The 16578-nt window shown below is 36.2% G+C and overlaps 2 protein-coding genes across 2 annotated transcripts; one reads left to right on the forward strand and one right to left on the reverse strand.

Annotated features, from left to right (window-relative positions):
* The first annotated feature begins 251 nt into the window (after positions 1-251).
* LOC132560250 (uncharacterized) lies at positions 252-10205 on the forward strand. The gene is made up of 5 exons (XM_060224913.1): positions 252-362; positions 1723-2977; positions 3286-3882; positions 5029-5784; positions 6291-10205. Exons 2-5 carry the CDS (start codon positions 1735-1737, stop codon positions 7070-7072), a joined length of 3378 nt encoding a protein of 1125 aa, XP_060080896.1. The 5' UTR covers positions 252-362; positions 1723-1734; the 3' UTR covers positions 7073-10205.
* Positions 10206-11894: 1689 nt separating this feature from the next.
* LOC132560280 (uncharacterized) lies at positions 11895-14839 on the reverse strand. The gene is made up of 3 exons (XM_060224942.1): positions 14785-14839; positions 12524-12713; positions 11895-11976 (listed from the first exon to the last, which is right to left on the reverse strand). Exons 1-3 carry the CDS (start codon positions 14837-14839, stop codon positions 11895-11897), a joined length of 327 nt encoding a protein of 108 aa, XP_060080925.1.
* Positions 14840-16578: the final 1739 nt, after the last annotated feature.

The following is a 16578-nucleotide window of genomic DNA, read 5'->3' on the forward strand; positions in this document are numbered from 1 at the left end:
AAAGCAGGGAACCGAATTTATACCGTGTCTTTGGAGTATGCTTCCTCTTAAATAAGGTATTGGAGGGTAATTGTATTTCTTCCAGTGTGTTTTAAACCAATATATTTATCTGATTAAGTCATGAGTCAGTATATGCATCTCGTGTGCCGATAGGATTTGTACGAACACATTACACGTTTAAAGGGAGATAACGCCAATTGGTTGACGAATCAAATATGCGGAAGTGGTATGGCTGGACAATCTTGTTTATAGATTCTTGTAGAGACGTATACACGTCATATCGGATCCAAGTTCAGCTTTATCATGTGACATCGACATTAACCGAATAATACTCTGTAATGAGGATTGGACACATGCATCGGGTAGGTGGCCACAACAATGTCTTTACATGAAGCAGATATTAACACCATGTCGTGTTGTGTGTTGACCAGTGTGGGGCGTAAACCGTTTTAAGATAGTTTTCTATAGTTAACGTGTAGCCTGTCGGTGTATGATGTATAACACGACACACTGTGTTTAGTTGGTTCTTTTACTGGCTTTAAAAACTGTAATGAATAATTACACATTGTTCACTGACCGGAGCTCATTATTATTGTACAACTAGCGCGACGGTCATTAGACAGAAACCATAACAACGTGTTAAGTTAGTGATGTATGGCGAAGGAGATTACAAGTATGTTGATACCTATTGCACCATTAAATTGCAAATAGTATGAAACTATCTTTCGTATCACGTATTATAAATACTGATGAATTCTATGCATGCAATATGAATATATACGAGTTTCCCTTCGAGGCTTTGTACTTTCGTTTTAGCTATACTTAATGTACCGATGTATAGTAGAGTGCATTATCTGTCTGATCTTATAAGTCCCCGACTGGTGGAACCGGGGGATGGTGGTGTGGTTAGGGATGGTTGGAGAACTTAAGGTTTCCTTCCGTCTGTCCGTCCCTGCGTCCTTACGTCCGCCTATGACAGTATATTTGTATGTCAACACTTTCGCGGCTTCATTCATTGAATGATTCTCGCCAAACTTCACACACTTATGAATCATCAAAATATCTTGAACAAGTTCGAGTTTTAGGGTTATTGGATCAAAGTCAGGATCGCTGTTATCATTTTTATTATTCTTAAAATCATTGTCGCCACTCTAACGGATCATGTATTAAAGGTTTCGTCAAACTTACTTGTTTTGGCAAATGCGAGTTTCAGAGCTGATCGGTCGATCTCGCTGTTAGAAAATCAGTGTTCAGAGGATTTAACCGTTATGGGATTTTGATCAAACCACACTTACAATTACTCAGAATATCGTGGACAAGTTCGAGTTTCACGGTTGTTGAGTCAAGGTCACGGTCTTTTGCTTTGGAAATGCATTATCATCATTCCAGTGCCTTCATTCCTTGAGGGATTCTCAGCAAACTTTACATGATTTGAAATACCTACATATTAATGATAATAATAATATCTTGATCTCGTACTATTGATAGAAAATCATTATCAGCGCTCTAGCGGCTTCATTTCTCTCAGGATTTTGATAAAACCTCACCGCTTACAAATGACTTTAACTCACTGCTGGCGAAGAAACTATTGTGAGATTTTTCATTCTTATTTGTTGCATGGTAAGCTCGAAGTTTTATTGCAATGTGTATTCCACCTTTCGTCAATATTTGCAATCGGTCGTTAACAATATCTTTAGGTTTTTGTTTTTGTTTGTTTATTAGTTTGTGTAGAAAATGGATTTGGGTGACGCCTTATTCCAGAAGTTGGAGGAGAAAGGACTTAATGCGAATGACGTAGACGATCAGGAGGATGACTTTTACAGAATAATTTCCATTTTACTATATGGGGAGGCAAAGCGACATTCGAAATGTAGAGAACGAATATGTACGTTTCAAACTGAACCAGAAAATATTAAATATTTTGAATTGTTTCTGAACCAATCTTCCAATACTGGTTCGCAAAAGAAAAGTTATCAAGAGGAATTTTTGGATGATGTTAAAAAAAGAAATTATGATAGTACACCCCCCACTGCACGTGAGATATATGCTGCGTGCGAACTTATTGGACGTCCGATAGAGGCATTGGTGTGTAACTATAGCGATAAGGAGTCGATTTCGCCCACGCTGCAGTGGAGACTTTTTGTTCCGGTACTTGGGCGAGTTACTCCACAAACAAAGCAAAGTTTCAAAATGTTGATCCTGCTTAAAAGACACAAGGCAATCTTTCACGCATTCAAACCGCTATTAGGAGTGGACAATGAATCCATAAATGGGGCCGTCAATCAGAGTATGGATAACGCTTCCAATCAAAGCACAGATGCCATGGATGATCAACTTTCACATGAAATCATCTATCAGAGGACAGACGTACCCAGGCGTTGTTATGGCAATAGGTTTTCCAACAAAATATTTTTGTCACCTATTTCCGTGGCTGACACAAGCTACCCCGATGCAAGCGAGTGGAAGCCAAATACAGAAATAGATACATTTTACCAGTGTTTGAGCCAGGAAATGTATGGTGTCTGTGACCATTGGAAACGAGTGAAAAATATTTTATTTGCACTGGAGGAAGAGGAAGATAGTATCAATGTTTTTGCAGCTATTATCACAGACAAGGATTCGGAAAAAGAACAAGCTATGAAAGATCACATTTTGAAAATGAAAAAGGAAGGAAGCAAACCAACAAAAACCGAGATGTTCGCTGCGGCAAGTCTTCTAAACGCTTATGTATATGTTCAAAGCTTCACAAACGGAGCCTACACGTGGGAAATATATCCACCTATCAGAAATAGGTTTTGCAGCGTGGAGCCAATGGATTCATTTGTTGCATTAAAATGTGCTAATATAACCGAGACGTATTCCATTGATCTGTCATTTGCTACCAATGGTGACAATTTAAGAGAGGCAGCGCCAAAGGTTCCTGGCAACTTATTAACGATAAAGGAGCAGATAGACAGCATTACGCGAGACGTACTGGGTAAGTATTACACCGACACCAGTCGTATGAAATATCCGTTCATGTAATTATAAATTATCAAATATATATAATAAGATTCTTGGAAATTCGCAAACGAACCTTTTTATTGGGAGGTTTTCAATTCAACTCTTTAATTCTGCGGCGCGTACACGCCAGGAAATTTACACGCAATTACTCTATCCTTACCTGGACAATGATGATTACAATGATTCTTACTTAATGTTTACAGCTCGTTTTGAAATATATCCACTGAGGTACGATGTATGAAATACATTTGTTTTGTTTTGATATGCTGTGTCTTCTTGTAGCCAGGAGGGTACCGTGTTGTGAAGGACATCTTCACCTATCACACAAGGACAATACCGGACGGAAGAGGCCCACAAAGGCGAGAAGGAATCCATTCACAGATCCACCGTCTAGCGTTCGAAACGTTCTCAAACTTCTTCGGTCAGAAGGTCGAGAACTGGAGAAAATCGAAGCGTACGATTCCACATTATTTCGGTGCATAAGCAAAGAGGTATCTGGTACGGAGGAGGAATTTGAATCCATTCGAGACAGATGTTCTGTTGGTTTGGGGGCAGATGTCAATGAAGTCGGGGATTCTCCACGAATAAGTATGAGAGAACAGGAACAAGGACAGATTGTTCAGGCCTTAGCTGATTGGTTAAGTGTTTCTATATATATCTTCACACAGGCAGATGGTAACGATCGGGTGCAATACCAGTGGCGCTCTTACCATCCTACGAGATCTGAACTCGAGGCCGACTTCATACACTCCCTTGGCTGTCGTTACTACATCACACTCTTCTTTGACATACGGAGCCGGAAATACGACAGGGTCATTCCAATCAGTGGTTGCAATTGCCAGCTGATGTCGCCTATCCCACTTTTCGTGGAAACATACGGTAAATATTTCCATTCTTTTTTTGTTGCGTCGTTGCGAAGTAAACAACATAACTTCATTTTAATATATATGTTTCTCGATTTCCCTTTATTAAAACCCCGCATGGAAATGTGAGTGTCCCATACAGATTAGAGTAATAACGATGTCCCTCCGCCCATCTGTCTCTCCGTTATCACCTTCGATTCCGGAGATTATTGCAGAATCAAGAAGGCCAAACTTTCAAAGTTTAAATGACGATAAACATTGATATGTAGATGGACAGTAGCGATTTATAGAGATATAATGTCAAAGTTACTGCTACTAACATCACCACAGGATTTTACCATATATGATCATGGTACCGATAAATATTCGTTTATGACATGAAGCAAAGCTGACTGAAATCAAATGAGGAGTCTCTCGTCTACAGGTTAGGTTGACAAGAGTCAAATAAACATATTTTAATGGTAAATATTGTGTTATGACACCATAAAGCATCGTAAACCAGAAACGAGATCTCACTTGGCGATAGGCCAAGGTCACTAGGTATGGTGATACATGTGCATTTGTTACGACGACGATATGAAATAAAGTTGATCAGACTCTAATGTCATGTCAACTTTTTATAGGTCGGGATCGCTAGCACAGAACAGATGTCAAGGTTAAATTTTTGATATTGTACTTTATGTGATATGATAAAAACACCTTAACCAAAATCATATGAGGACGTGTCTGATTAAAGGTTGAGATGAACTGATTTGAAGCAGTCGTCACATTTTAAATATCTTACTGGAAAATACTTGCGACATTATGAACTAGAAAAACAAAATGCAGCAAAAAATGTATTATCTCTCAGATATTACTATCAAAATTCTGTTTCTTAAATGAGAAATATTTTACCTACATACAATAAATGAAAAATTGAACTAAATGGAGAACCTCTATATAAGAGCTGTACATAAGAATCACAAGGTAGAGGCCGTTCTATTACACATCACACAATTATTAACTACATAATTCACTCAATTTTAATGCCTTTAAACATGCTATAATATTCTTTATCAACTCCGTTTTAGTATTGTACACATTGTGGGACCATTTCTGATATTTCAACACTACTTTCAATCTTTCTTACACTGTCGGTTTATTTGAGTGACTTTTGTTTCAGGAGAAATACAACATCCCGGTATCGTCCAGATCTCTGAAACGAATCATCACATGACCTTAAAGCGACGTCTACCGTCACAGTTCAGTAATGAACAGTTTGTGTGTGAGACACGGAAACCATTGCTAGCACGTCAATTCTCTGAAAGTTACAGGGTCCTGCACGAACGTCAAGACATGTCGGCCCGGTTTATTGATTCCGTTTATGAGGACTCGCATTCTTTCTATAGGTGTCTCAGCAAGGAGCTGTTCGGAACGCAGGAACAATTTGGACTTATCCGTAAATGTCTTTTGAATGCAATAGAGGAATCACGTTCCGAGCTGGAATATGATTTAAAAGAACTGGCTTCATTGTTGGGAGGATCGCCGTTAACTTTGGATGAACTTAAGCAAAGAATCACTGACCTTAGAAATGCAGAAAATGAGGAAATTTATCTTGCAAGTGTTGTATTTGCAACTTCCATTTACGTACTGGGACGAGGAGATGCTAATGATCTGAACAGTTTTACTTGGAGACATTTTTCCTGGAATGTTATGAAGAAAGCCTACACCACACACAGTTGTGACAAACGCAGTCGGGAAATATGTCCATCCGGCGGGCGATATTACATTTCATTGTTCAAGAGCTCTGCTGGCCATTACGATCGAGTGGTTCCAAAGTACGAGCTATGTAATTGCGCAATGATGCTTCCCGAAGATGCGGAGACGGGTCCCCTAGATCCCAGTCAAATTAGGCTTGATGTTCCCAATCAGAGCATCGGTAGGTAAAAGCAATGGTTTCTTTGATGATTATAACTACACAAAACAAATGCATACAAATACATATATCCTCCTCGATCTCCGAAATATGTATTCAATGTAAAGGATACTCAATCAAGGATTCCGTGATAATGGGCATGGTAAATGTCAGATTGATGTAACAGTCTAGTGTTTTACAAATATTTCGTGAGGGTACATCCATTGATTTCAATATTTCTCATATCTTTGTCAATTTATTTTGAAGGTAAACATCCAAGACATGACAGTATATCATGTCCATAGTTTAAAACTACAATTGTCTGGAAAGTAAATGTCCGTAAGATGTAAAACTCGAAAGCAAACATCTTGTTAGCACTATCTGCCCATTTTGGGAATGTTTTACAGCCATAAACGTTTTGCTGCTTTTAAAACGAAATGACATGTAAGGCAGTTTCTAGCAGGTATTTAATCATGAAATCTGGAATGATTGCATTCATAAATTTCATGAAACTATCTTTTTTTACACAGATACAAGAGGTTTGCTCGTAACACGAAACGTTGATATGTATCTTACCAAACTACGGATATCTTTAAACACATGGCTACAGGTGAGTGAGGAGACAGAAAAGATATGCCATCAGATTGTTGCAGAACTTGAAAATCGCCGTTTTGGCGTCAACATTGCTACCATAATAGGTGGCTCCACGGGTCTAGTCGGAACGGGGCTAGCAGTGGCTGGAGTGATTGCTGCACCATTCACTGGCGGTTTGTCCTTAGGTCTTACAATAGCAGGCGCTGCAGTCGGCGGAGTAGGTGGGGCTACAATGGCAGGGTCAAAGATCACAGAAGTCGTTCTCGGCAGTAAGGCGACTGATGTTCTGAAAATCAAACAAACATTACTTAAAGCTAAATCTGATGAACTGCAGACAGCTATAACAGAATTTACGGAGAGCGTGAAGACAATGGAAGTTGACGTGAAAGAGCTTCTGCGCGATGACAGCCTTCAGGCTGTAGATTCTGCAATCTTTTCAACAATCAGCACGCTTATCCGGGCCTTACACCACCTTTATGTCATCCCAATGACTGTTCTGAGGGTATCGTTCCAAGGTGTTGCTATGATTTCTGCGATACTCATTCCTCTCGCGGTCCTAGTAGACTTAGGCTCAATCGCACACGCGGGATGGAATCTGTCGAAGCAGTCAAGGACACAGGTGTCGGAGGACTTGCGACGAATAGCGGTCGTTCTCAGATCATGTAGGCTTCAGCTGGAAACGTGGGCGTACGGAAACGAGGAAAAGGACGATTGCTGATGAGAAATATTCGATGAATAGAGGGATGAACGCGAAGTGAGGAGAAGAAATATAACAGCGATTGAGAGGTGGGTACAATTGAGAAGAGTAACAAAAAAATCCTTCGGTAGCGAGATCCGTGAAATGGACAACTGCAAGGACGGATGAATGTATCTGCACTAGTTTACCTAAACAATCTTGAAAACACACCAAGTTATAGGAGAATGTCTGACGGTTTCAGTGCAATTGCATTTGTACATTATGTTCATAATTGTGCCTTAAACGATATATAGGTGATCATATAATTAGAAAATATGGACCGAATTTCGAGATTTTTTCAAAAACAGTTTTGTTAATACTCTAAAATTTGTTTTATATTTATTTAACATATATATATATATGCTGAATCGTCAAAGTGTTTTAACATGAAGTATTATATATTTTACAATCATTTTGGTGATAATCTTGTGTCTTTTACTAATCTTGTTCATACTATAAATTATGTTATATTTACAACACATACTATTTTAACCTGAATAGTCCTATTTTTGTAACTTCTTTTTGAAAGCAAAAAAATACTGAGCAGTTATGACCTCTAGGATATAAAGGTGAAAAGATGCTTGAAATGATTGTTGATGTAGAAAATTTAGTCTTCATACAAGGATGTGTAGCAAAGTGCGGCATGTAAAGTTCGTCGCAGAAAGTTCAACAGAGGTCAACAAAATGGTGCAATCTTCCACATCAGGATATTAATATAACAAAGAATGTGCCGACATGTTAACAGAATCTTAAATCAAACACAAGGCAAAATATGAACAAACGGAAGATTTACATGGAAAGTCTTGAAAAATTAAAGTAGAAGATCAGGTGTTTCATGTCATCATTGAAAGTAAAGTGCGCTATAATGTACGTAGTTTTAATAGATATGCACATTAGATAGAATTATCAGAAAAATAATTATTTGATTGTAATTCCGTGTAAACGCCCCCATAAATACACTGTGTATCCTAATTTGCGCATGGTTTGGGATATATTATGTTTCTATAGTTTTACTTTAGTATTTGCTCAATCACAATATCCTCGTGGAAAATGAGGCACATTAATGATACCTCCCCGAATATCAGTTACTGTTATGTTTTACAAACTTTTTAATAATCTTTTATAAATGTTTTTATTTATCAGTGTATCTTTCCTATATACGCACTCACATTTTGTTGGTGTTGAGGTTTCTGTGATTGGTATAACATATCTCGCGTCTTAAGTGGTATACTTATTTTAACTTCCTGTCGCTAATCGTAGCTAGTTAGCTGCACTTCATTGTCGCGGACTACTATATCATAATATAGTGTAATTGATGTTTAATATGTATGTGTCAAGTGTTTCAATCGCACATGTTTAACACAAGCGGAAGAAATTTTAGTTACGATACCTCTGTGTGTTATACTGATGCAAATTGCCTAATACACGACATAGTAAACTCTATATTGATGTTAGATAGTATACATTACTGTCATTCCATTCTCAGTTTTCATTCCAACGTTATAGCTTAATCACCATGATATGCCATTGTTGTATTTTCTTGAATGACCGTTTGATTTGACTGTATTTGTCTTGCCTTTTATTGTTTCCCTAATGTTGATCTTTTCCGACGATAATCTCTCTCTTTTTTCAATTGATTTCTATCAAACTTGGTAGGGTTAAATACCAGGACACGAAGTTTTGTTTAATTCAACAGTTTTGAGGGGAAGTTTTTTTGTCCATTTTTTTAGTATTTTGGGTTTGAGTGGATATCTCCTTCCTAATTTTTTCACCAATTTACCTGAAACATGGTTGACTTTTAATCATGACATGAAATGGCATTTTCTTTACATTGTGATATTACAATTTTGAAGAGTTTTTGCCGTTGTTTGTTTCATGTTTTAAAACATTTTTATCGTTATATTGTACTGTTTTCCTCTTGCCATTTGACGTATTTTCGCCATTTCCTTATTTGTATACTTTTCGATACAACAACTCCTACACATTCATTGGTCTGGGATAGTCGTGTATTGAACTGCTCAGCGGTACTCTTGCTTGTATAAAATGTAAAAGTACTTGCTTTGCTACGCAAAATCTTTAACTCGGCAACATTCTCTCTCCTGTTGACATTTTAAGATTTTGCCGATTTTATCATGACATCACATTAGAGTCAAAAATCGTTTTATGATAGAAATTAATTAAGCACCGAGGTAGTGCATGAGTTTTCGTTAAGTACGAAAACAGCTTCTTTCCCCAACGGAGACCAAGCAAAATAATGGAGGTCTGTGTATACTGTGACCAGTGGAATGTAACGTTGCCATTTGAAGGTTCAAGAAAAAATTGATGTGGTTGTTTTATGATATACCAAATGCAGTTTTCTTTAAATCACGCTTGCTGGCTTTGAAACAAGTTTTTGAACTTGTTAAAACTACTTCTTCGTAACCAAAAAACCTAGAGTCATGATATGTTGGAGTTAATAGGGTTAGATTGATCGTTTAGAAATTGATTCCATCATTTGTCGTAAATACATTATATTAACACTTGTTTGTTTTAAGCATGCTAGTTTTAGTATTGACTCGCAGCTTACTTTGTAGATCAGTGTGGAGAAATTTTGATATTCTGGTGATAAAACGTTAAATACCAGGTGAGCGACGCAGGCCTATAGGGCCTCTTGTTAGTAGACAAGTTTGTTGTTTTGCATTCTTAAAGATTAGTTGATGATTTGACATAATAAATTTGATGTCTCCATTTGTTAACTTTATTGGCATTCTGTTCTAGCTAAGACTATGCCTACACTTCTGGAGTAAGTCACGACAAAATCGAAAGCAGATAAATAACTGTTAATGCATTAAATTGGAGTGGAGTTTACCATAAGCTTATATAGGGTCTGGTTTACCATCATAATGACTAGTAGTTTATCTCGTCTTCACTTACTGCAATCACAAACCAGTCACCACGGTTCATTATCAAGATGATACCAGGTGCGTATGAAGCTTTCGATTTTGGCAAAGCCTACTAGAAGGGTGTAGAGAAGCTGACATATTAATGCCGCAATTCTTGGTTTTTGTAGATTTTAAATGATTGATTAATTGGTAATATTTTTTTTCAGTTTGCATTAAAAGTTTTGATAAACGTTTGTCAAATGTTGTTCCTTGTTTGTTCTTTCAACATCATATGGTCTCCGAAGTATTCATGTTTCATATATGTATTTATGTATTAGATTGCCATTGGAAGCAGCGGTCAGTAAAGATACAGTACATTGCTTGTTGAGGTTTCGTATCTTGAGTCAATATAAGTAAACGTTTTCTTTCTATAAAAGTATTTAAGAGAATGATAAAAAATCATCAAGTATATTCTCACCCATACAGAGGATGATTTAACACGTCTATGGCTTGTTATTTTCACAACACATGAACAGTTATAGCATTATAAGGCAGTTACTAGTATTAGGTACAGATAATTTCTAGTTTTCGGTGTTACCATTCCGTTTATCTTCAATAACCGACAAATCCTCTTTTTATTCTACTCTATCTAATGCGGGCATATAAAATGTACAACATGCTTACTTTTACCTGTTGTGGGTAAATGCAATGTACAACATACTTTTACCTATTGTGGGTAAATGCAATGTACGACATACCTACTTTTACCTGTTATGGGTAAATGCAATGTACAACATACTTACTTTTACCTGTTGTGGGTAAATGCAATGTACAAAATACTTACTTTTACCTGTTGTGGGTAAATGCAATGTACGGCATACTTACTTTACCTGTTATGGATAAATACAATGTAAAACATACTTACTTTTACCTGTTGTTGGTAAATGCAATGTACAACATACTTACTTTTACCTGTTGTGGGTAAATGCAATGTACAACATACTTACTTTTACCTGTTGTTGGTAAATGCAATGTACGACATACTTACTTTTACCTGTTGTGGGTAAATGCAATGTACAACATACTTACTTTTACCTGTTGTGGGTAAATTCAATGTACAACATACTTACTTTTACCTGTTGTGGGTAAATGCAATGTACAACATACTTACTTTTACCTGTTGTGGGTAAATGCAATGTACGGCATACTCACTTTTACCTGTTGTGGGTAAATGCAATGTACAACATACTTACTTTTACCTGTTGTGGGTAAATGCAATGTACGGCATACTTACTTTTACCTGTTGTGGGTAAATGCAATGTACAACATACTTACTTTTACCTAATGTGGGTAAATGCAATGTACAACATACTTACTTTTACCTGTTGTGGGTAAATGCAATGTACAACATACTTACTTTTACCTGTTGTGGGTAAATGCAATGTACTAACATATAGTTAGTGTTCTCCTGTTCCTATTGTGAGCATATGAACTATACCTACATAATAATTGTAATCTGTTGTAGCTATTGTTGCTATATAAAATATTGTTAAATATTGTTTCTACATGGTTACGACAGTAAACAGTAAATAACAACATCTGCTAATCTAATTAGTAAACCATATCCGATTTCAAGAATAGGAAATCAATAGGTAAGTTGCAACCAGCGAAAGGAACGCATTAACATGAGTTTCATCCTATATTGAAGTGTTTTACATTACCATTAAAACAACAGACAGAAAATGGTTTATATAAAAAAAAATAAATAATTTTATTATCACTTTACAAAATATCAGATATTTTACACTGGTTCCAAATGACACCATTCCACGTCCTGAATATATATACGAAAAGTCAAACAGTATTCCGTGTGTTTCATGTCAATGAGTTCATTGTAACTCTCCAAATACGTCACACGTCGGTTGAGTGACGTCATCCTTTCATTAACAGCATATACAGCAGCAGCACACCCCGCAACCAATCAACAACCCGATGATGATTAACGCCACCAGGATCGGAACCCATCTGTTAACACAAACAATGAACATATCTAAATATGAACACTTAATATCCATGTACTGTTTTGCCTGTATATTTCAGCTTGATAATAAGTCATGCATAGAAATGTTTCTATAGAGTAATATTTCAGGTACATTCATAACAATGTTCACGAAGTTTCGCCTCCAGCCATCTGTCATGTAAGTGATTAATTTCAAACCCTGTCATAGTGTAATATTGATTAAAATGTTTTTGGTGAATCAGAGATGTTATGACATGAAAGTTATGTGTAACATTGTCACATATTAACTTTACTCCATATAAGTACCATATCGATTTCTGTCGAATTCTCAAATCGCACTCGGACGAATTCACTTTATAAAACGCGCCATTTTGCGATCTCAGGATATCACGTGCACACTGTCGATGAAGTGTTTGTTTTACTTAATTGTGTCGCTACACTGAAATACCTCACAATATTATTTGTTTTTATAACTGAAAAAACGACAGAAGGAAAAAATATTTTGATGACGAAATTTTGTTTTGTTTTTCTTGAAAACGGGTTAAAACTTACATGTGACGAGTAAACCAGTTGACACAGAACGTAGATCTGTCTCGAGCCGGTGCGCGGAAGAACCAATTGTTGCAGCAACTGTAAATGTTACCTTGGAAACAACAATAATTCTCACACCACCGCTCATTCATTACATTGCCCATGACGTCATAATGCGACCTGCAGCATTCACCACTTTCGGCCACCTTCACTGACAAAGTAAATAAACACCAACCATTAGATTCAAACATCCTGAATGAGCTACATGAACTGTCACATTGTACATAGATCGTATTTTGTTTGCAGGTCAATGTCGTTATAATGAATAAAAAGAGGAAACATTTTTCAGTCTGAGATACGGCTACGAAATGGTAAATTAATATATATTCATTGCAGGGGTAATCATTATTATTTCAGCATTCATGCGGACGTAGTCACGTGATATTTGGACACATTCCGTGAATCGGCTGGCATGATCTCATGAATGCATTGATTTTTATCAAAATCATTTGAACAAGTTACACCATGTGCATTTTTTAACAATTTTAAGTCCAGGAACCGTGGGAAAGTGTTGGAATTCTTAGCATGGTTGTAGTAATCGCTAAATCAACGTCGCTAATAAAACAATGAAATAAATTGAATTGTAGTATTTACTTTATATGAAACGTTACTTACGTTTGACATGTAAAAATAATTAAAACAGTCTATAAAATTCAGTTCATTTATACATTAAAAAAAACACGACAGGGAAAAACATTTTAACTTCATGAAAGTAAGGGCATAGATTGAAAACGATAGTTTACAAAAATACTTATATTAAAGATATTGCAACAACTTGTTAGTAACAAGAATTGCTTTCTTTTTTTTGTGTGTGTGTGTCCCTGCATCTAAGTGTGTTTACCTTGGGGAAACAACTTAATTGTTTTTTTTTTCAAATTCGTAATAATATATCATGTTACATGCAAAAATACTTTACTTGTCTCTGAACATTTAAATCGTTTGTTTCTATAAAATCAGATAGACAGCAAATACCACTCCTTTACAATAGGTATAAGTAATGACGAAACTGTATAAAACAATATTTCCTTCTTCATTTGACTCATATCTCTAGCTATCGGCAACATTGAAAATGTTTATTTTGTAATCTATTTGCGATCATGACGATAAATTTTGATGTGTAGTTAAGTCAAATGTATATTTTCATTTCTTGGCAATCATTAACTTCGTCAAACTGAGGCGTCAGAAAGCTTTCGCTTGTTAACTAAACATCTGTATGGTGCAGTTTAATTTCATATTTCGTCTCTGCTGCATATCATTCCAAATTTGAGTGGCATTTGTTATTTACCTATCTTTTGTATAATCCTTTGAGAATGCAGGTGGTTAGACACTGCTGTTGGACTTAAGTCCTGAGGTTTGTATGCCACATTTAAATTCATTTGACACAATTCATAATAAACTTAATTTCCTGGTGCTCTTGTGAAATATTGCTAAGTAGAGCACTGTTCTGTGTGCTTTATTGGCATGTTTCGACCAATTTTGTTTTTCGTCAGATGCCTCTCCTGTACTCAAATTTGTATTAAAAAGTTGCCAGTCACTTGTGTGAATTTTGTACAATCTTTGTATTGAAAGCAGTCAATAGTTGTGGTAGTCGGGGAAAGTAAAACATACATTTTTCAGGTGAAGACATTTTCTTTTTAAAATATATCCTTTTTATCATTAATTCATGAGAACCTTTTAAGCCATATGTTTTTTAAAGTCTTGCAGAGACCAAAGTTAGAAACCGGTAGAACTGCTTTGGTTGATGAGAAATAGAAAAGTACTTATGCTATATTTAAAACACTTTGGTCACTTATTGTGTTACAGCTGTAAAGTGCTGTGATAACAGAAAATAAAAATATTACAGTGTGCAATGTCTGTGTTACTGCATTTAACTGGGCGCACTAATTGCTTTGATGTGGATGGGAGAGATAGTAATTCTTATGTGCTTTACTTATTCTGATCTTAAATATTACTGTTATTTCTACTCTGAAGCTCGGTCAAATGGTTAAAATGTCCCGATATACCATTATCATGATATAACGTGTTTTGGAAAAGTAGGCTTTTGGCGGTGCTAGATACGTATATCACAGGTACAACATAGGCGCTATTCAATTTTGTTGAGATCTCAATCATCTCAATTACAAAAGATAGCATCGATACCTTTGACATAATTAGTACTGGACGTTCCCTGAAAACAAACTGATTTTATAGAAACATATACATTATGTTATTCGTGGACTTACCTAAAACACAGAGGAAACTCAAAACCCAGACGAAAGAAAACTTTCCTCCGACCATAATGTACTGTCCATGCACACTCTACAAAAGTCTTTGTGGTCAAGTCATGCTGGGTGTGTTGCATGTAAGGTGAGAGGTTATGTCTACGTCCATCCCTCTTCTCAATGGCTCTATTTGATGTGCTGCCCTGCTGACCCCCTGCGGGGAGGTACTGTATACATACGTAGTAAGGACGAGAGCATGTAGAGCGGACAGTAACCAGGGGGTGCGATGTTATTACACTTGACAGGTGTAATACACCTACACTCCTCGTACACAACGTGATGATGAATCATAATCAGTTGTTTTTCTGCATTTTCACAGTAATTTGTTGGAAAACAGAAAATTTTCATATTTTATTGTCATTTGGGCTATCGTTTGGCTCATTTATAGTTTTTTTTTTTTTTTTAATTTTTTTACGCTAAACTAGAACTGCAAAGTACAGATATATCTGGTGTGCAATAAACCGACAAGAGAACATAATTATAATCCAAACTTCAATTAAGTGAAACTAGGGCAAAATTTTCAAAAAGGTGTTTCGGAAGGGTAAGCGTCCTTTGTTTTAACGCCAACAACCGCCATGTTAAGCAATGTGATGTTCCCGAGTGAGAACAAGGGAATCATCAACAGAACTACAAGTCACACCAAAGTATCCTGAAAAGTCTGATAAAGCAATATCTTTAAAATTATGATTCTAATTATATATCATAAATTTATCTAAAACAATTGTCACTGTACTCGCCAAACGTTAGAAGTATTACTCAAAGACTTTAAAATAGCTACATCCATATTCTATCTAACTAATATAACTGTTTTTATCCCTTTCGGTTTTAAAGCCAAATCCGATGTTGTGCGGTCTCAAATGACACCCAAATGAAGTGAGCCCATTCAACAGCATAGAAATAAATATTTGTAACCTGTATATATCATGATATTAGTTAACTAAACGTTGTAGTAAAATGAAGTTTACGGGCACCTACAGCTTTCTTGTGATCAAATGCACTTTTCTATCCTCAAGCCGAAAAGAATCGAAGTGATTTGCCATTAAATATTTATGTATTAATCCTAATTATCTTCTATTTAGTTAAAACATTGTTATCAAGAGATGTTTCCAATTTAATTTTTATGGAGATTTCGATACAGAGGTATGTGGTTGTGATAAATATGTTATCTTTCCTTAGTAACTAGTAGGCACAAGCACGGACTTGGTTATTTCAGTTCGTGACATGAGTTTGATATCCGATTTTCGCAAAATAATATTTTGTTTTCTAGTAATACTTTAAGGGTATTTTGTTAAGATTTTTCGTGAATATTTGATATTTTGTTAGCTAGTCAATATTCCAGTGAGATTTTAATATATATAAATATGTATTCCCAGCGTCTGACAGTGTCATTCTCTTGTGTATTTTGGTCGGGTTGGTGTAATGCCCTGTTGAATCCTTGATATAATGTTGATAATCTGATGTTCTAGGACTTACTGTAGATGACTGAATTGTGCATTGTGTCCATGTCTCTTCCTCATCACCTACTTATTGCTGTGTAGATACATGTACACCTACACCTTATCTGCAGTGTACTAATTAATCATATCATACAGCTTCGGTTGCTCTGGTAATCCCACAAGTGTGGAAGAAATACGGAAATCATTGGCCCAATCAGTTAGTTGGAATGTTTATCTGTTATTTTTTTAAATTTGGATTCGATTTACAGATCCCAGAGGGGTCTTGGCGCCCACCATTGTTTGTTCTTTATTTGCTCTT

This window comes from Ylistrum balloti, unplaced genomic scaffold (genome assembly GCF_031769215.1).
Source record: "Ylistrum balloti isolate Yb309-2 unplaced genomic scaffold, AGI_CSIRO_Ybal_v1 Utg371040, whole genome shotgun sequence".
Classification (NCBI taxonomy): Eukaryota; Metazoa; Mollusca; class Bivalvia; order Pectinida; family Pectinidae; genus Ylistrum; species Ylistrum balloti.